Source organism: Heterodontus francisci, chromosome 15 (genome assembly GCF_036365525.1).
Source record: "Heterodontus francisci isolate sHetFra1 chromosome 15, sHetFra1.hap1, whole genome shotgun sequence".
In the NCBI taxonomy this organism is placed as follows: domain Eukaryota; kingdom Metazoa; phylum Chordata; class Chondrichthyes; order Heterodontiformes; family Heterodontidae; genus Heterodontus; species Heterodontus francisci.
This window is the reverse complement of record NC_090385.1, coordinates 3,601,872-3,623,814: the sequence shown is the minus strand read 5'-3', so window position 1 is coordinate 3,623,814 and position 21,943 is coordinate 3,601,872. Positions and strand designations below refer to the sequence as shown.

The following is a 21,943-nucleotide window of genomic DNA, read 5'->3' as shown; positions in this document are numbered from 1 at the left end:
TAAGCCTTATACTGCGCAGCAGTGCCTTCCCCATCTAGCCATGCATCTCCCATTTTCCCAAATTCCAGAAATTCAAAAGCAATGTTATTCCTTAGGGATTTCTCCCAGCACAGATAACCAACAACCCTGTTGGACAGATCAGCCATGATCTTATTGAACGGCGTGGCAAGCTTGAGGGGCCTTAATGGCCTAATCCTGCTCCTATTTTTTAAAAATTCATTCATGACATGTGGGCGTCGCTGGCTAAGCCAGCATTTATTGCCCATCCCTAATTGCCCTTGAGAAGGTGGTGGTGAGCCGCCTTCTTGAACCACTGCAATCCATGTGGGGTAGGTACATCCACAGTGCTATTAGGATTTTGACCCAGTGACAGCGAAGTAACGGCGATATAGTTCCAAGTCAGGATGGTGTGTGGCTTGGAGGGGAACTTGCAGGTGGTGGTGTTCCCATGCATCTGCTGCCCTTGTCCTTCTAGGTGGTAGAGGTCACATGATAGAGGTTTACAAAGTTATGAGCGGCATGGACAGAGTGGATAGTCAGAAGCTTTTTCCCAGGGTGGAAGAGTCAGTTACTAGGGGACATAGGTTTAAGATGAGAGGGGCAAAGTTTAGAAGGGATGTGCGAGGCAAGTTCGTTACACAGAGGGTGTTGAGTGCCTTGTACTTGCTGCCGGGGGAGGTGGTGGAAGCAGGTACGATAGCGACGTTTAAGAGACATCTTGACAAATACATGAATAGGATGGGAATAGAGGGATACGGTCCCCGGAAGTGCAGAAGGTTTTAGTTTAGGCAGGCATCAAGATCGGCGCAGGCTTGGAGGGCCGAATGGCCTGGTCCTGTGCTGTATTGTTCTTTGTTCTTTGACTCTGGCTGCAACTGAGCTGACCCCACTGTCATCATGATCAGCTGATCTAAACATTTTGCATTTTTCATGGCACCAAATGCATAATGCACCAACCGACAAGCCGGGGTTGGTAGTATCAGGTGACAGCAACAACGGAAATATTGCCACTCCCTTCCGCTGCTCCACGCCTATAAAAGCCATCATGAGGCACCAAAACTCCTTTTGGGAATTGGCCTTTGCACGCCACATGCTGTAACATGGAGAGGAGCAGCCAGGAGAAATGGAAGGATGGCCCTGTGACAAAGAAAGATTTATGGTAGAATGTGAGCTTTTCTTTTTTTTAAAAAAAAAATCGCCAGAGACATCCACTGTCAAAGAGCGCTCAGCGTCTGGAGAGGTGCTGAAGTGCTCCAGCTGCGTGATAAAAACCGCATCCACCGCCCTCACCCCCAGTTGAAATGAGGTGAACGTGAGCCTTGCACAGACTGACACATCAGGCATATCCCGCCACAGTTTCCTGTGCCGCTCACCCCAGGCATTGGGTAGGCCTCAATTTTCTATATGGAGGGTTTTATGTCCAAAACACATCAACAGGCACCTGCCATCCCATTATCAATCCCAAAGTCAAGTTGCAGCATGTTGCTCAGTCTATTCGGATTTCCGAGCCTTTTTCCATGAAGGGAGAGGAGAGCAGACTCCTGAAATATTACCATCAGGATTCAGTCTGGTCAGAGCAACCTCCTGATTCTCAGGAGAATTTGAGGATGTGCATTTGAAACAATATGCTCTTCAGTGTTAAACTGAATAAAACTGATCAATCTGACTTAATCCAAGTGTTTTGTCGGATCGATAATTCCCCCAATCGCTCTCTCCCTCGAGTTGCGATCCTTGTTTGGGAGGGCGGGGGTGGAACTGGTTTTCATACCAGCCAACATCCCGGTGTCAAAAGTACAATATGTGCATCAGTGGCAGGACATTTTGAGGTTATTCTGTGGGGCTTTTAACACAAGAGGATTTCAAACTTTCTAAATCACAAGAACAGTGAATTCTGGGCTGTCCACAACACTGAATTTTTATGTCAAGCTGGAATTTTTAATCTCAGCTTCAAGTTGAACAGTAACATATGGTAACCAATATGGTAGATGTCCAAAGCACAGCTGTGTCTATGTCTTTGTGAAATAGTAGGTGTTTCTTTCCTCAAGGTTTACTATCTTTATATACACTGTAAAATTTGAGATGCACTTGTACTCAAGACCTTTGCCCCAGCATCCATATCTGTTTTTTCCTCACCTCTAAACTCCCCTATTACAAAATCCCCTACTTCCAGCCGCCCTCCCATTATAAAGTTAACTTTTCTTTTTATTCGTTTCATGGGATGTGGGTGTCGCTGGCTATGCCAGCATTTATTGCCCATCCTTAATTGCCCTTGAGAAGGTGGTGGCGTGCTGCCTTTTTGAACCGCTGCAGTCCATCTGGTGCGGGTACACCCACAGTGTCATTAGGGAGGGAGTTCCACGATTTTGATGCAGCAGCAGGGAAGGAATGGTGATATAGTTCCAAGTCAGGATGGTGAGTGGCTTGTTGGGGAACTTGCAGGTGCTGGTGTTCCCATGTGTCTGCTGCCTTTGTCCTTCTAGGTGGAAGAAATCGCGGGTTTGGACAGTGCTGTTGAAGGAAGTGTGGTGAGTTGCTGTCGGGCATCTTGTATATGGTGCGCATTGCTGCCACTGTGCGTCGGTGGTGGAGGGAGTGAATGCTTGTGGATGGGGTGCAAATCAAGTGGGCTGCTTTGTCCTGGATGGTGTCGAGCTTCTTGAGTGTTGTTGAAGCTGCACTCATCCAGGCAAGTGGAGAGTATTCCATCACACTCCAGACTTGTGCGTCGTGGATGGTGAACAGGCTATGGGGAAACAGGTGGTGAGTTACTCACTGCAGAATTCCCAGTCTCTGAATTGCTCTTGTAACCACAGTATCTATGTGGTTGCTTCAGTTCAATTTCTCGTCAATGGTAACCCCCAGGATGTTGATAGTGGGGATTCTGTGATGGTAATGCCGGTGAATGTCAAAGGGAAATTGTTCGATTCTCTTTTGTTTGAGATCGTCATTGCCTGGCACTTGTGTAGCGCAAATGTTACCTGCCACTTTTCAGCCCAAGCCCGAATGTGGTCTAGGTCTTGCTGCATACGGACATGGACTGCTTCAGTGTCAGAGGAGTTGCGAACAGTACTGAACATTGCGCAATCAGCAGCAAACTTCCCCACTTCAGACTTTATGATGGAGGAAAGGTCATTGATGAAGTAGCTGAAGATGGTTGGGCCTTGGACACTACCCTGAGGAACTCCTGCAGCAATGTCCTGGGGCTAAGATGATTGGCCTCCAACAACCACAATTATCTTCCTTTGTGCTAGGTACGTCTCCAACCAGCAGAGTTTCCCACCCTCCAATTCCGACTGACATCATTTGACTAAGGCTCCTTGATGCCACACTCGGTCAAATGTTGCCTTGCTATCAAGGGCAGTCACTCTCACCTCACCTCGAGTTCAGCTCTTTTGTCCATGTTTGGAACAAGGCTGTCATGAGGTCAGAAGCCGAGTGGCCCTGGCGGAACCCAAACTAAGCATCAGCGAGTAGGTTCGTGCTTAAACAGCAACATCGACGATACCTCCCCATCACTTTGCTCATGACCGAGAGCAGACTGATGGGGCAATAATTGGCTGGACTGGATTTGTCCTGCTTTTAGTGGACAGCATATACCTGGGCAATTTTCCACATTGTCGGGTAGATGCCAGCATTGTAGCTGTACTGGAACAGCTTGGTTAGGGGTGTGGATAGATCTGGAGCACAAATCTACAGTACAATTGCTGGAATGTTGTCAGGGTCCAATGCCTTTGCAGTGACAGGGGTTCCAGCCATTTCTTGATATCACGTCGAGTGAATCGAATTGACTGAAGACTGGCATCTGTGGTGCTGGGGACCTTGGGAAAAAGCAGAGATGGATCATCCACTCGGCACTTCTGGCTGAAGATGGTTGTAAATGCTCCAGCCTTGTCTTTTGCACCGATTTGCTGGGCTCCTCCATCATTAAGGATGGGGATATTTGTGGAGCCTCCTCTTCTGGTTAATTGTTTAGTTGTCCACCACCATTCACGACTGGATGTGGCAGGACAGCAGAGATTTGATCTGATCGGTTGATTTTGAGATTGCTTATCTAAATATTGCATGCTGCTTCCTCTGTTTGGCATGCAAGTAGTCCGGTGTTGTAGCTTCACCAGGTTGGCAACTCATTTTTAGGTATGCTTGATACTGCCCCTAGCATGCCCTCCTGTACTCTTCATTGAACTAGGGTTGACCCCTTGGCTTGATGATAATGATAGAGTGAAGGATATGCCAGGTCTTGAGGTTACAGATTGTGGTTGAATACAATTCTGTTTCTGCTGATGGCTCACAACGCTTCATGGATGCCCCGTGTGAGCTGCTAGATCTGTTCTGAATCTATCGCATTTAGCACGGTGGTAGTGCCACACAACATGGAGGGTATCCTCAGTATGAAGACGGAACTTCATTTTCACAAGGATTGTGCGGCAGTCACTCCAACCAATAGTGTCATGGACAGATGCATCTGCAATAGGTAGATTGGTGGGGACAAGATCTAGTATGTTTTCCCTCGTTGGTTCTCTCACCACCTGCTGCAGACCCAGTCTGGCAGCTATGGTCTTCATGACTCAGCCAGCTCTGTCTGTAGTGGCGCTACCGAGCCACTCTCGGTGATCAACATGGAAATCCCCCACCCAGAGTACATCTGTGCCCTTACCATCCTCAGTGCTTCTTCCAAGTGGTGTTCAACATGGAGGAGTACTGATTCATCAGCTGAGGGAGGGCAGTAGGTGGTAATCAGCAGGATGTTTCCTTGCCCATGTCTGACCTGATGCCAAAAGGCAGTCATCCCATCCTAACCACATTAAGCACCATCGCACTACTCCTGACACTGACCAACTCTAGCTCAGCAGTCCAATGTGTTAGCTTGAAATTCAAATTCATTTTCAAATTCCTCCATAGGGTCTTGCCATTTGGTCTTATAATCACCCACCGCTCATCGATCATCCAATTCTAGCCCTTTGTGCATGTGACCCCTATTGTTGGCAGAGCCTTCAGTCACACTGGATCCATTTGCTTTAACGCCTTCCCCAAGTCTCTTGACCGAACCACTTCACTTCTCTTCTCAAAATCTGACTTTTTAAGTCATCCCTCCTAACCTCTCCCTCAGCATCCACTTCTGTCCATTTTCCATATGTGACCTGCCTTTGCATGTTGTTTTATGTTACAGATGCAAATATAAATGCAAGCTTTTACCCTAAAATCACAGTTAAATACTGGAATAAAAGGTGAGTGTTAAAGTTCTGCCCTGACAAAACCCTTATTTAGATCTTCATCTAGACTCAATTTCTCAGTCTAGATGGAGGAATTAAATGGGTATTTTCTAAATGTACAGCCTTTGACTCTCTGAATCACAGTTATCGGATTTAATATGCATTGCTTAACACAGCCTTACTAATGCACAATATCCACACCCACACTTGTAAGGCAGGCCTGTTTAGGACAGGAATGTGTGTCAGTTTTACAGTAAAAGCTGGCAAATTAGACACACTCAAAAGAAAATACAGTTAATAACCAAGTTTTTAAAAAATTTAAATGTTGATTCTAACTGCTTTAGGCTCAAGGAAACATACATTGCTGATTGTACAGTTATATACTTACTCACGTCCCAATAAAGAGGTTGCTGTGAAAAATTATATTCCAAGTCCAAAGCCTGATTTTCTGGGCATTTTATATAGTTACACATGGTTTTAAATGTTTTAACCAAGTGGATGCTCCCACTCATGAACTCAAAATATATAAGTATCCGTGCACAGATTTCTCTTCTTGCCCACAGAATCTGATTTGCAGTCAGGCAGCTTAAACAAGGTATTACTTGGCGAGAATGGATTCCGTAACTACCGTAACACAGACCGATAATACACTCGAAGCTAGCTCAGTATGTCAAACTCTAAATATCTATGGCTGAAAGAGAGAGGCACTAAACTTTCTCCACAACTCAATTCATTTCAACTCACCAAATGCTGTTCAGAATAAAAAACAGCTGTATGAAAATGCACCCGAAGGGTAAGATGCCACCCATGACAATGCCTGGTAAAGGTTTTGTAAAGAACGATTGCTCTGGGATTTGGCGGGGAATCTGATTTGTGCGGACAGGATGATCAATAGGCTGAAAGAAAGGTAGATGAACAAAATCAACTGCATGTACTGACGATGACTACAACTTTTTATTTTTGTTACCGCATTTAGTGATCTAATTTTCTTGTTAGAATGAAAACACAAAACATGCATATATTACCCAAAGAATACGGTAAAACTGAATTTCTTTAAACAGCAGTGCAGATTTAAAAGATCCCTAATGTAGGATTAAAATGCACTTCATTCAAACAGAGTGTAGCACATATTGATGCTCTGTTTTGCATATTTGTTATTTTGTATTTATAATTTTATTTTACTTCATCCCCTTTTCGCACATTGATCTAACAGCCAAGTGCATTCCATAAAAATCTGCATCTGAATATTCCCAACACAAATTCTTAAAATAGAAGCAGTTATCAGCATGGGCCAGAGTGAAGAGTGGGGAAAAAGGCACTTAATGAATACAGCATCAACTATAATAAACATCCTGCACATGAAAGCTTCACTTGCTTCATTTTGTATGAAAGCAAAATACTGACTGCAGCATTTCAATTACATGTCCCTCACACAGACGGTCAACACTCCACAATTTACAACCCTGTTCAATTGTTGTTTCTGATCTCTCCCACTGATTGATGTCCATTAAAACTCACTTTAAAAACATTCTCCAGATTTAGGTGTTGCTAGCACTGCTGGCATTCATTGCCCATCAATAACTGCCCTTGAGAAGGTGGTGGTGAGCAACCGCAGTTCATAATGTGAAAGTGCTCCCACAATGACGTTACGCATAGATTTCCATAATTTTGACCCATCAATGATGAAGCAACAGCAATATATGTTCAAGTTGGAATGGTGTGTGACTTAGATGACAACATGCTGCCCTTGTCCTTAGATGTGGTGTACTTGGATTTCCAAAAGGCATTTGATAAGGTGCCACATCAAAGGTTACTCTTCAAAATAAGAGCTCAGTGTAGGGGGTAATATATTAGCATGGATAGAGGATTGGTTAGCTAACAGGAAGCAGAGAGTAGGGATAAATGAGTAATGTTCAGGTCAGCAAGCTGCAACGAGTGAAGTGTCACAGGGATCAGTGCTGCAGCCTGAACTATTGACAATCTATATCAATGATTTGGATGAAACCACCGAATGTATTGTTGCTAAATTTGCTGATGACACAAAGATAGGTCAGAGAGTAAGTTGTGAAGACAAAGAGTCTGCAAAGGGATATAGATAGCTTAAGTGAATGGAAAAAATTTGGATGTTGGACTATAATGTGGGAAAATATGAACTTGCCCACTTTGACAGGAAGAATATAAAGCAGTATATTATTTAAATGGCGAGTGATTGCAGAACTCTGCAGTACAGAGGGATCTGGGTATCCTGGTAAGAGTCACAAAAAGTTAGTGTGCAGGTACAGCAAGTGATTAGGAAGGCAAATGGAATGTTGTCATTTCATTGCAAGGGGAATCGGGTATAAAAGTAGTGAAGTGTTGGTACAGCTGTATAAGGCCTTAGTGAGACAACATTTGGAGTACTGTGTACAGTTTTGGTCTCCTTACTGCTTTAGAAGCAGTTCAGAGAAGCTTCACTCATTCTGATTCCTGGGATGAAGGAGTTATCTCATGAGGAAGGTTGGGCCTGTATCCATTGGAATTTAGAAGAATGAGAGGCCTCCTTCCATACCATTATGACTCGATGATTTTATGATCTTCATTGAAACCTATACGATCCTGAGGGGACTTGACAGGGTGGATGCTGAGAGGATGTTTCTCCTTGTGGGAGAGACTGGAACTAGGGGAGATCAGTTTAAAAATAAGGGGTCTCCCATTTAAGATGGAGATGAGGAGAAAATTTTTGTCCGAGGGTCGTTGCTCCGTGGAATTCTCTTCCCCAGAGAGCAGTGGAGGCAGGGTCGTGAATACTTTTAAGGCTGAGTGTGATAGGTTTTTGATTGGCAATGATTTAGATGTGAATATAGGAGGTACGATCAGTAAGTTCGCGGATGACACAAAAATTGGCGGTGAGGAGGAAAGCCTTAGATTACAGGACGATATAGATGGGCTGGTAAGACGGGCAGACCAGTGGCAAATGGAGTTTAATCCTGAGAAGTGTGAGGTGATGCATTTTGGGAGGACGAACAAGGCAAGGGAATATACAATGGATGGTGGGACCCTAGGAAGTACAGAAGGTCAAGGGACCTTGGTGTACTTGTCCATAGATCACTGAAGGCAGCAGCACAGGTAGATAAGGTGGTTAGGAAGGCAAAAGGAATGAAACTGGACGGACCACCCGGCATCGACCTAGGCACCGGAAATGGCAAACCCAGCGCTGTCGACCCTGCAAAGTCCTCCTTACTAACATCTGGGGGCTTGTGCCAAAATTAGGAGAGCTGGCCCACAGACTAGTCAAGCAACAGCCTGACATAGTCATACTCTCACAATCGTACCTGACAGACAATGTCCCAGACACTGCCATCACTATCCCCATGTATGTCCTGTCCCCCGGCAGGACAGACCCAGCAGAGGTGGCAGCACAGTGGTATACAGTAGAGAGGGAGTGGCCCTGGGAGTCCTCAACATCGACTCCGGACCCCATGAAGTCTCATGGCATCAGGTCAAACATGGACAAGGAAACCTCCTGCTGATTACCACCTACCGCCCTCCCTCAGCTGATGAGTCAGTACTCTGAAAAGTGTGAGGTCGTCCATTTTGGAAGGACAAACACGAATGCAAAATACTGGGTTAACGGTAGGGTTCTTGGGCATGTGGAGGAGCAGAGAGACCTTGGGGTCTATGTGCATAGATCGTTGAAAGTTGCAACTCAAGTGGATAGGGCTGTGAAGAAGGCATATGGGGTGTTAGCGTTCATTAAAAGAGGGATTGAATTTAAGAGCCGTGAGGTGATGATGCAGCTGTACAGGACCTTGGTAAGGCCTCATTTGGAGTACTGTGTGCAGTTCTGGTCGCCTCATTTTGGGAAGGATGTGGAAGCCTTGGAGAGGGTGCAGAGGAGATTTACCAGGATGTTGCCTGGAATGGAGAATAAGTCTTACGAGGAAAGGCTGAACATTCTAGGCCTCTTCTCATTAGAACGGAGAAGGATGAGGGGTGACATGATAGAGGTTTATAAGATGATCAGGGGAATAGATAGGGTAGACAGTCAGAAACTTTTTCCCCGGGTGGAGCAAAGCGTTACAAGGGGTCATAAATTTAAGGTGAAGGGTGGGAGATATAAGGGGGATGTCAGGGGAAGGTTCTTTACCCAGAGAGTGGTCGGGGCATGGAATGCCTTGCCTGGGGAAGTTGTTGAGTCAGAAACTTTAGGGACTTTCAAACGGCTTTTAGATAGGTATATGGATAAAGGAGAATGATGGGGTATAGATTAAATTGTCCTTGACAGAGGACAAAGGATCGGCACAACATCGTGGGCCGAAGGGCCTGTTCTGTGCTGTATTTTCTATGTTCTATGTTCTATGTTCCTCCATGTTGAACAACACTTGGAAGAAGCACTGAGGGTGGCAAGGGCACAAAATGTACTCTGGGTGGGGGACTTCAATGTCCATCACCAAGAGTGGCTCGGTAGCACCACTACTGACCGAGCCAGCCGAGTCCTAAAGGACATAGCTGCTAGACTGGGTATGCGGCAGGTGGTGAGGGAACCAACAAGAGAGGAAAACATACTTGACCTCGTCCTCACTAATCTGCCTGTCGCAGATGCATCTGTCCATGACAGTATTGGCAGGAGTGACCACCGCACAATTGTTGTGGAGATGAAGTCCCGCCTTCACATTGAGGATACACTCCTTCGTGTTGTTGGGCACTACAACCGGGCTAAATGGGATAGATTTCGAACAGATCTAGCAATGCAAAACTGGGCATCCACGAGTGGCTGTGGGCCATCTGCAGCAGCAGCATTGTACACAACCACAATCTGCAACCTCATGGCCCAGCATATCCTCCACTCTACCATTATCAAGCCAAGAGACCAACCCTGGTTCAATGAAGAGTGCAGGAGGGCATGCCAGGAGCAGTACCAGGCATACCTCAAAATGAGGGGTCAACCTGGTGAAGCTACAACACAGGACCATCTGCGTGCCAAACTGCGTAAGCAGCATGCGATAGACAGAGCTAAGTGATCCCATAACCAACGGATCAGATCTAAGCTCTGCAGTCTGCCACTTCCAGCCGTGAATGGGGGTGGACAATTAAACAACTAACTGGAGGAGGTAGCTCCACAAATATCCCCACCCTTAATTATGGGGGAGCCCAGCACATCAGTGCGGAAGATAAGGCTGAAGCATTTGCTACAATCTTCAGCCAGAAGTGCTGAGTTGATGATCCATCTTGGCCTCCTCCTGAAGTCCCCAGCATCAAAGATGCCAGACTTCAGCCAATTCGATTCACTCTGCGTGATATCAAGAAACGACTGAAGGCACTGGATACTGCAAAGGCTAAGGACCCTGACAATATTCCGGCAATAGTACTGAAGACCTGTGCTCCAGAACTTGCCCCACCCCAAGCCAAGCTGTTCCAGTACAGCTACAACACTGGCATCTACCCTGCAATGTGGAAGATTGCCCAGGTATGTCCTGTACACAAAAAGCAGGACAAGTCCAACCTGGTCAATTACCGCCCCATCAGCCTACTCTTGATCAGCAGTAAAGTGATGGAAGGTGTCATCAACGGTGTCATCAACAGTGCCATCAAGCGGCACTTGCTTAGCAATAACCTGCTCAGTGACGCTCAGTTTGGGTTCCGCCAGAGCCACTCAGCTCCTGACCTCATTACAGCCTTGGTTCAAACATGGACAAAAGAGCTGAACTCAAGAGGTGACGTGAGAGTGACTGCCCTGGACATCAAGGTGGCAGTTGACTGAGTATGGCATCAAGGAGCCCTTGCAAAACTAAGGTCAATGGGAATCAGGGGGGAAACCCTCCGTTGGCTGGAGGGCAAAGGAAGATGGTTGTGGTTGTTGGAGGTCAGTCATCTGAGCTCCAGGACATCACTGCAGGAGGCCCCCAGGGTAGTGTCCTAGGCCCAACCATCTTCAGCTGCTTCATCAATGATCTTCCTTCAATCATAAGGTCAGAAGTGGGGATGTTCGCTGATGATTGCACAATGTTCAGCACATTCGTGACTCCTCAGATACTGAAGCAGTCTGTGTAGAAATGCAGCAAGACCTGGACAATATCCAGGCTTGGGCTGATAAGTGGCGAGTAACATTCGCGCCACACAAGTGGCAGGCAATGACCATCTCCAACAAGAGAGAATCTAACCATCTCCCATTGACATTCAATGGCATTACTATCACTGAATCCCCCACTATCAACATCCTAGGGGCTACCATTGACCAGAAACTGAACTGGAGTAGCCATATAAATACCGTGGCTACAAGAGCAGGTCAGAGGCTAGGAATCCTACCGCGAATAACTCACCTCCTGACTCCCCAAAGCCTGTCCACCATCTACAAGGCACAAGTCAGGAATGTGATGGAATACTCGCCACTTGCCTGGATGGGTGCAGCTCCAACAACACTCAGGAAGCTCGACACCATCCAAGACAAAGTAGCCCGCATCTACAAACATTCACTCCCTCCACCACCGATGTACAGTGGCAGCAGTGTGTACCATCTACAAGATGCACTGCAGCAACGCACCAAGGCTCCTTCGACAGCACCTTCCAAATCCGCAACCTCTACCAACTAGAAGGACAAGGGCAGCAAATGCATGGGAACACCACCACCTGCAAATTCCCCTCCAAGTCACACACCATCCTGACTTGGAACTATATCGCCGTTCCTTCACGGTCGCTGGGTCAAAATCTTGGAATTCCCTTCCTAATAGCACAGTGGGTGTACCTACCCCACATGGACTGCAGCGGTTCAAGAACGCAGCTCACCATCACCTTCTCAAGGGCAATTAGGGATGGGCAATAAATGCTGGCCTGGCCAGTGATGCCCACATCCCATGAATGAATAAAAAAAAAAAAATGGGATACTTGCCTTTAACCGAGACATAGATATAGGAGCAGGGAGGTTATTATGGAGCTGTATAAAACACTGGTTAGGCCACAGCTGGAGTACTGTGTAAGGTTCTGGGCACCACACTATAGGAAGGATGTGATTGCACTGGAGAGGGTGCAGAGGAGATTCACCAGGATGTTGCCTGGGCTGGAGCATTTCAGCTATGAAGAGACTAAAAAGGCTATGGTTGTTTTCCTTCGAGCAGAGAAGGCTAAGGGGGGACATGATTGACGTGTACAAAATCATGAGGGGCACTGAAAGATTAGATAGGAAGAAACTTTTTCCCTTAGTGGAGGGGTCAAGAACCAGGGGGTAGAGATTTATGGTAAGGGACAGGAGATTTAGAGGGGATTTGAAGAAAAAATGTTTTCACCCAGAGGGTGGTTGGAATCTGGAACGCACTGCCTGAAGGGGTGGTAGAGGCAGGAACCATCACAACATTTAAGAAGTATTTAAATAAGCACTTGAAACACCATAGCATACAAGGATACGGGCCAGGTGCAGGAAAATGGGATTCGAATAGGTAGGTGCTTGATGGCCGGCACAGACACGATGGGCCGAAGGGCCTGTTTCTGTGCTGTATGACTCTAAGGGAGTCAACGCTTATAAGGGGCAGACAAGAAAGTAGAGTTAAGGCCGCAATCATATCAGCTATGATCTTATCAAATAGCGGAGCAGGCTTGAGAGGTCGAACGGCCTACTCATGCTCTTAATTCATATATTTGTATCTCTGTATATTTTCAAGTGGTGGAGATCAAGGGTTTGGAAGCTGCTGTCAAAGAAGCCGTGGTGAGTTGCTACAGTGCATTCTGCAGCCACGATGTGCCAGAGGAGGAGGGAGTGGATGTTTAAGATGTTTATCCTGGGTGGTGTTGAGCTTCGTGAGTGCTCAAGTGATCACACTCCTGACTTGCCACTAGGAAGTGAAGGGGCTTTTGACAGTCCTATATATTGTGTGGCAGACAGCATAAACATATATTCTTCAAATAAAAAACAAAATATGCCAGCAACAAATCTAACAACCCTAAATAATCTTTACCTGCTCATCAGAAGAGGAGGGAAATGGGTAAAACAGTTAACACAAATGGTTGGATTCATTATATGCAGATCGAATGCAGCTGTCACTGTGCACAGATTAAGTTACATGATAATTTAGCAACTCAATTTACCATTTATGGTACGCTTGCCAGTGCACATTGATAAAAGAGGGTACGCATTTCCTCAAATCCCCATTTCATTATTTCTAGCAACAATGACAGACGGAATAATGACAGAGAAGAGCTACATGCACCCATTCTTTTCAGGGGTGATCAGAAAAGGAAATTTGTGTTATTAAATTACACATTGAACAAGTTGGGTAGGTGAAAGTCCACTTATAGAATAATTACATACTGACTCCTGACTCAGCAAGATTGATAGGCTTTTTCTCACTTCAAAGAACAAAGAACAGTACAGCACAGGAACAGGCCATTCGGCCCTCCAAGCCTGCGCCGATCTTGATGCCTGCCGAAACTAACACCTTCTGCACTTCCGGGGCCCATATCCCTCTATTCCCTTCCTATTCATATATTTGTTAAGATGTCTCTTAAATGTCGCTATCGTATCTGCCTCCACCACCTCCCCCAGCAGCAAGTTCCAGGCACTCACCACCCTCTGTGTAAAAAAACTTGCCTCGCACATCCCCTCTAAACTTTGCCCCTCTCACCTTAAACCTATGTCCCCTAGTAACTGACTCTTCCACCCTGGGAAAAAGCTTCTGACTATCCACTCTGTCCATGCCGCTCATAACTTTGTAAACCTCTATCATGTCGCCCCTCCACCTCCGTCGTTCCAGTGAAAACAATCCAAGTTTTTCCAACCTCTCCTCATAGCTAATGCCCTCCAGACCAGGCAACATCCTGGTAAACCTCCTCTGTACCCTCTCCAAAGCCTCCACGTCCTTCTGGTAGTGTGGCGACCAGTATTGCACGCAATATTCTAAGTGTGGCCTAACTAAGGTTCTGTACATCTGCAACATGACTTGCCAATTTGTATACTCTGTGTCCCGACCGATGAAGGCAAGCATGCCGTATGCCTTCTTGACTACTTTATCCACCTGCGTTGCCACTTTCAGTGACCTGTGGAGCTGTATGCCCAGATCTCTCTGCCTGTCAATACTCCTAAGGGTTCTGCCATTTACTGTATACTTCCCACCTGCATTAGACCTTCCAAAATGCATTACCTCACATTTGTCCGGATTAAACTGCATCTGCCATTTCTCCGCCCAAGTCTCCAACCGATCTAAATCCTGCTGTATCCTCTGACAATCCTCATCACTATCAGCAACTCCACCAACCTTTGTGTCGTCCGCAAACTTACTAATCAGACCAGGTACATTTTCCTCCAAATCATTTATATATACTACAAACAGCAAAGGTCCCAGCACTGATCCCTGCGGAACACTACTAGTCACATCCCTCCAGTCAGAAAAATACCCATCCACTGATGCCCTCCGTCTTCTGTGACTGAGCCAGTTCTGTATCCATCTTGCCAGCTCACCTCTGATCCCATGTGACTTCACCTTTTGCACCAGTCTGCCATGCGGGACCTTGTCAAAGGCTTTACTAAAGTCCATATAGATAACATCCACTGTCCTTCCTTCATCAATCATCTTCGTCACTTCCTCAAAAAACTCAATCAAGTTAGTGAGACACGACCTCCCCTTCACAAAACCATGCTGTCTCTCGCTTCAGATTTACCTACATTCCTGTTTGGAAGAAATGCTCCAATGCACACTGATGCCATTTCCAAATTTTCTTGTGGCTAATTTGTCTGAACTTTACAGGTTTTCCTACAATCTTTGTCATGACAGTTTTGGACATTTTATTTGCCATTTGCAGCGAAAATTAGAATTAACAGACTTAAGTCACAAGGTAGGTTTTGACAAAAAGGGCCCCTTGTCCCATTCAATCCTACTCTTCTATTAAACAGCCCAAGCATTTTTTTTGATAGTCCAGTATCCTGGCCCCAACCATTCTTCCTGGTAACCTACTCCAGCTGTTGATCACTGTGCGTAAGGAAACACCTCCGTGTCCGACCAAAATTTGCCCTTCAAAAACCTGACCCTTATCCTATTGCTCTGAATCAGTTAAAAATACTGTTTTTAGGGTTATTAGTTCCAACAAGTCTCAGACAGAATTTATTTCCTCGCAGTTTTGCAGCTACGTGCACACAGCAAATCGACTTTTCAGTTTACAAGTATATGAGCAGTAACCATTTTGCGAAACTCACCCTTTTCTTAAATCCAAAATAAGAACCAACAAAAGTCAGTGGTACTGAAATTCCAAACCACATTGCCAAAATTGCTACTAGTGTCCCAAAGGGAATGGCAGCAGATGATCCTTCTACCCAAAGGATGAGGTTTGTGAGAAAGAAATCAATGAAGACAATCCTGTGAATGAAAGTAACACTGCATTAAGCTTAAATGTAATGTAGCAGCACAATTCCATTAGACATTCTATCTAAACCTAGCTTTATAAGAAACATAATTGACTACACAATTCTTTTTACAGTGCTGTTACATTCACTAAAACTGCAGCAAGTGAGCCAAATTAACCCAGGGGAGCAAAAGTCACCAAATTAAGCACACATTATGGAGAATAAACAAAAACAAAAATGTCCAAATTTTAACTTATTTAGCTTACACTTGTTGAGCGCATATTAATTGTGTTTAATTGTATGCAGGTGGTGGACAATAACTGGGGATTTACTTGTGCTCCTATAAATAGGAAAAGACTGAAACGGGTTACTGGGTTAGGAGGTGCATGTTTGTAATGTGTATCGCTGTAAATAAATGCTAATGAAAGTGTGTAAAGATTGGCCCCAATTCTATCCTTCACCAACTGGCTTTTCGGATTAAAAGTAGGATGGCCATTTGGACTGTTTGTACTGGACAGTCCGGATTTCGGCACATTTGGACACCATGTTCCAGTACCGGACCCCCTGCTCCACCATTTGATAAGATCATGGCTGATCTGATTGTGGCCTTACACAGATACTTGCCGATCAATGTGGAGATGATTTAAAATGAATGATATCAAAATCAACCAATCTGATGAGGTGATCTTTTAGCTGGTATTACTCTCATAAGGCTGGGCGGTTCCAAAAGGCTGCCCACCAGCCTCATTGGTTAAATATCCATCATGAAATCATTTCCAGGTTAGAAAGTAAAGGTCCTATCGGCCCTATTCTGTCTCTTACACCACCACCCTCAACTTGGTGTGATGATGTCCTACCAACTTCAGTTATTATACAATAGGATATATAAACATATTTATATTAGTTATCAGAATAGTTGCTCTTGGTAATTACTTCAACAATAAAATGATGCAGTGCACAAAAAAAGCAATTGCAGTGCTCTGTGCTCATTTTCATTAATTATATCTGCAGGTCTTAAGCTCGTAGCACTTTTTGCATGCACAGGGACTGGGAAGAGAGGTGTCCAGTATTTATGGCCTCCACCAGTGGCCACCCTAAATATAACACCATTTTACATTTAACTGGAACAGAACAAGAGGAACAGGCTGTAATTGGCAGTAAATTTTTTATTCTTAAAAACAATATGCGAGTAATACCAGCTCAAAGATCACCTCATCAAAACAATGTTGCATCATTCGTCCTCACCGCCACAGGACAGAATATAACCTTGGGTAATAAATATACTGTGGGAGCTTGTGATAGAATAATCAAAGCCACATTCAATAGATCATCAAGACAGACAGCAGACCCAAGAGGTCTCGACAATAGAGAGAGAGTATAACTGCATAAAATATTCAACAATTGATTTGGAAGGAATCTCAGGACTCCGATTATATTCACAAACTGCACAAGTTCAGGATGTGCAACAAATGGTGTTTGGGGTCCACTTGGTCAAGTCTGGCCCCCATATTACAAAAATGATATAAAGGAGAGGTTATAACCATCAGCAATGACTGAACCATCTGAGGCTTTTTTCTTTATCAAAGAGAAGGCTAAGGGGTGACGTAATTATGAAGGGGTCGACAGGGTAGACATACATAAGAAACTTCCACTTGGGGGCGAGATCACAACCGGGGACCATAATAAAGAGTCATTAATAAAATAGGAAAATCAAGAGGAACCTCCTTACCCAGAGAGTGGCGGGAACATGAAACTTGCTACCACACGGAGTAGCGAAGATGAATAGCATAGATATATTTAAGGGGAAGCTAGATAAGCCCTTGAGGGAGAAAGGAATAGAAGGATATAGGGTTAGAAGAGGGATGGGACAGGACTCGTGTGGAGCATATACACCAGCACAGAAAGGCCTGATTTTGTGCCGCTATTACTTTACAATCTGAATTCCCAGTTGGATTACAGCTTTACAACACGCTCCAAATAGCTTTATTCCTTGTAAAAGCCCATTTTGGAATTAAATATTGGAACTTTTGATAAAAGCTGCAAAATAAAATGGCTTTAAAATGAGTCAGCATGTAGAACATAGAACATTACAGCGCAGTACAGGCCCTTCAGCCCTCGATGTTGCGCCAACCTGTGAAACCATCTGACCTACACTATTCCATTTTCATCCATATGTCTATCCAATGACCACTTAAATGCCCTTAAAGTTGGCGAGTCTACTACTGTTGCAGGCAGGGCGTTCCACGCCCCTACTACTCTGAGTAAAGAAACTACCTCTGACATCTGTCCTATATCAATCACCCCTCAACTTAAAGCTATGTCCCCTCGTGTTTGCCATCACCATCCGAGGAAAAAGGCTCTCACTATCCACCCTGTCCAACCCTCTGATTATCTTATATGTCTCTATTAAGTCACCTCTTCTCCTCCTTCTCTCTAACGAAAACAACCTCAAGTCCCTCAGCCTTTCCTCGTAAGACCTTCCCTCCATACCAGGCAACATCCTAGTAAATCTCCTCTGCACCCTTTCCATAGCTTCCACATCCTTCCTATAATGCGGTGACCAGAACTGCACGGAATACTCCAGGTGCGGCCGCACCAGAGTTCTGTACAGCTGCAGCATGACCTCGTGGCTCCGAAACTCGATCCCCCTACTAATAAAAGCTAACACACCATATGCCTTCTTAACAGCTCTATTAACCTGGGTGGCAACTTTCAGGGATTTATGTACATGGACACCAAGATCTCTCTGCTCATCTACACTACCAAGAATCTTCCCATTAGCCCAGTATTCTGCAATCCTGTTACTCCTTCCGAAGTGAATCACCTCACACTTTTCCGCATTAAACTCCATTTGCCATCTCTCAGCCCAGCTCTGCAGCCTATCTATGTCCCTCTGTAACCTACAACATCCTTCGGCACTATCCACAACTCCACCGACCTTCGTGTCATCCGCAAATTTACTAACCCACCCTTCTACACCCTCATCCCGGTCATTTATAAAAATGACAAACAGCAGTGGCCCCAAAACAGATCCTTGCGGTACACCACTAGAAACTATACTCCAGGATGAACATTTACCATCAACCACCACCCTCTGTCTTCTTTCAGCTATTTTCACACTTTCCAAAATTGCTAACACCTCCTCCTTGTGAACCTCAATCCCATCTAGCCTCGTAGTCTGTATCTCAGTATTCTCCTCGACAACATTTTCTTTCTCCACTGTAAATACTGACGAAAAATCTTCATTTAACACTTCCCCTATCTCCTCCGATTCCACACACAACTTCCCACTACTATCCTTGATTGGCCCTAACCTATCTCTAGTCATTCTTTTATTCCTGATATACCTATAGAAAGCCTTAGGGTTTTCTTTGATCCTATCCACCAATGACTTCTCGTGTCCTCTCCTTTCTCTTATCTCTCCCTTTAGATCCTTCCTGGCTAGCTTGTAACTCTCAAGCGCCCTAACTGAGCCTTCACGTCTCATCCTAACATAAGCCTTCTTCTTCCTCTTGACAAGCGCTTCAACTTCTTTAGTAAACCACGGCTCCTTCGCTCGACAACTTCCTCCCTGCCTGACAGGTACATACTTATCAAGGACACGCAGTAGCTGCTCCTTGAATAAGCTCCACATTTCGGTTGTTCCCATCCCCTGCAGTTTCCTTCCCCATCCTACGCATCCTAAATCTTGCCTAATTGCATCATAATTTCCTTTCCCCCAGCTATAATTCTTGCCCTTCTGTAGATGCCTGTCCCTGCCCATCGCTAAGGTAAACCTAACCGAATTGTGATCACTATCACCAAAGTGCTCACCAACTTCTAAATCTAACACCTGGCCGGGTTCATTACCCAGTACCAAATCCAATGTGGCATCGCCCCTGGTTGGCCTGTCTACATACTGTGTCAGAAAACCCTCCTGCACACACTGGACAAAAACAGACCCATCTAAAGTACTCGAACTATAGTATTTCCAGTCAATATTTGGAAAGTTAAAGTCCCCCATAACCACTACCCTGTTACTCTCGCTCCTGTCAAGAATCATCTTTGCTATCCTTTCCTCTACATCTCTGGAACTATTTGGAGGTCTATAGAAAACTCCCAACAGGGTGACCTCTCCTCTCCTGTTTCTAACCTCGGCCCAGACTACCTCAGTAGACGAGTCCTCAAACGTCCTTTCTGCCGCTGTAATACTTTCCTTGATTAACAATGCCACACCCCCCCCCCTCTTTTACCCTCTTCTCTGTTCTTACTGAAACATCTAAATCCCGGAACCCACAACATCCATTCCTGTCAGCAATCATACATTAAATAGGACAAATAATTTAGACTACCTCAATGTATTTTAATATATACATTGACAAATGTAAACGGAGATAAAGCCTGCAACTAGTTTCACTTGCTGAATTGCAGTTACACCAAGACAGACTTCAGTGAATAGACCATGGTGAATAGTTGATGGAATCAACAATGCATTTTGGGGTCCACGATACTGAGCACCATGATAAGCACAGGAATACCCTTTGCCCATAATGGTCAGGTCTGCTGTTTCATTCATATACAGAAGACTCCTCTCAATGAAGGGCGAAGGGCATGTATACTTGAAGCACCCTTGACTACAAGGAGAGACTGCCCTCTTTGCCAGCCTTTCCCTCCCCCAGATAGTGCCCAAGTTCAGTTTTACACTTGATCTTACTCACCCATGACCCCCGACCTTATTGACATCCATTGGGTCCCTGTCCCTCAATCCATCAAATTTTGTGTCTTTTTTTTTGCAGATCTCTCCACAGCCTTCCTCACCCTACCTCCAAAACCTCCTCCAGTTCTATATCCCAATCCATGTCCTACATTCCACCATTCATGACTTCAGGTGTTTCCCACTCTAACTTGATGTCTTGATCCATTCCTTCATACCTTTCGAAAATCTCAAAATCTAGCCCCTTTGTCATTTCAGCCAACTCTCCGAAAACCTTGAAATACTCAGCAGGTGTCATGCCAACGTACTATGTTGAATGATAGTTAAATGAACAGTTAAAAGGTGACTTTGCGAGCAGCTTAAAATGACCACATAATTTGCAACAACGTATTCTACATTCCAAGGCCTGTGAGGTGGCAACAAATTGTCTGCCCCGTCCCAGCAAGAACCAAGACCTGGGAAATGTAAGGGAATTGCCTGTTGCTATTAGCAAGGCATCAAGACGATCACTTGAACAATGGGACCCTGGTTGTGAGAAAGGAATCCTCAGATGTGGGCTGTTTTAACTACAAGAAGAAATACACACTGCGAACTACTATGCCTGAATCACTGAATGACTGTCATGTGACAAGCCCCCCATCTCCGGAAGTGCATTTCTAAGCTGGTGTTTCTCTGCAGCAGGCTGACAAGCATCCAGACTCTGACAAGTGCAGACCCAATTGGGGATTCCTCCATTCTAGCTTCGAACCGTGCCTGCTAACTGACCACCTCTGCATAGTCCGGCTGCAACCAGAGACCCCTTGAAGGAAATCAAACCAGAAGCCCTAGGACCACCGCATTCAGCTAGAATTCAGCCTAAGCACCAAACTCCACAGACTGTATACCCCTTTTTCCTATGGGCTCTATGACCAATTCACTCTTCCACATTATGTAAACCATTTGTGAGCGTGCGCAGGAGGCGGGGGGAGAGAGAGACGGTGGCGAGCGAGGGGGGGGGGGGGGGAACGGGGGCGGGGCGCGAGCGGGGGGGGGGGGGAGAAGAGAGAGGGCGAGCGAGCGGGGAAGAGAGAGAGCGAGCGAGAGGGGAGAGAGAGAAGGTTGGAGAGCAGTTGATTATTTACTTCATCTGTTCAAGTACAATAAAGCTAACCTATTTATTTATTTACTTAGTGATACAGCACTGAAACAGGCCCTTTAGGCCCACCGAGTCTGTGCTGACCAACAACCACCCATTTATATACTAACCCATATTCCCTACCACCTACCTGTACTGGGGCAATTTATAATGGCCAATTTACCTATCACCTGCAAGTCTTTGGCTGTGGGAGGAAACTGGAGCACCTGGCGAAAACCCACGCAGACACAGGGAGAACTTGCAAACGCCACACAGGCAGTACCCAGAATTGAACCCGGGTCCCTGGAGCTGTGAGGCGGCGGTGCTAACCACTGTGCCGCTAAACATGGTTAAACTCAAGAAAACCTATCCGAATGGTTCTTTATAGGCTCATAGCACATAAATAATCAGACACCCACTGAATTGGCAAGTACATCCACTTTAAAAAGAATTAAACCTGTTGCAGTCTAACAAGGAGGGAAAAAAGGGAACCCTTTGACCCCCACCTCCCCTAACCCGAGCAGCATCTGTGGAGAGAAACAGAGTTAACGTTTCATGTCAGTGATCTATAACCAGAATGCTAAAATGTTAACTGTTTCTCTCCGCAGATCTTGACAGACCTA

The 21,943-nt window shown here is 45.3% G+C and overlaps 1 protein-coding gene across 1 annotated transcript in view; it reads right to left on the bottom strand.

The window, feature by feature from the left end:
• LOC137377472 (transmembrane 9 superfamily member 2-like) overlaps positions 1-21,943 on the bottom strand; it is a 158,147-nt gene that overhangs the window by 48,070 nt on the left and 88,134 nt on the right. The window contains exons 13-14 of the mRNA XM_068047091.1: positions 15,367-15,526; positions 5,955-6,106 (exon numbers count right to left, since the gene is read on the bottom strand). Coding sequence (XP_067903192.1) covers positions 5,955-6,106; positions 15,367-15,526 — 312 coding nt within the window. The remainder of the gene's footprint in view (positions 1-5,954; positions 6,107-15,366; positions 15,527-21,943) is intronic.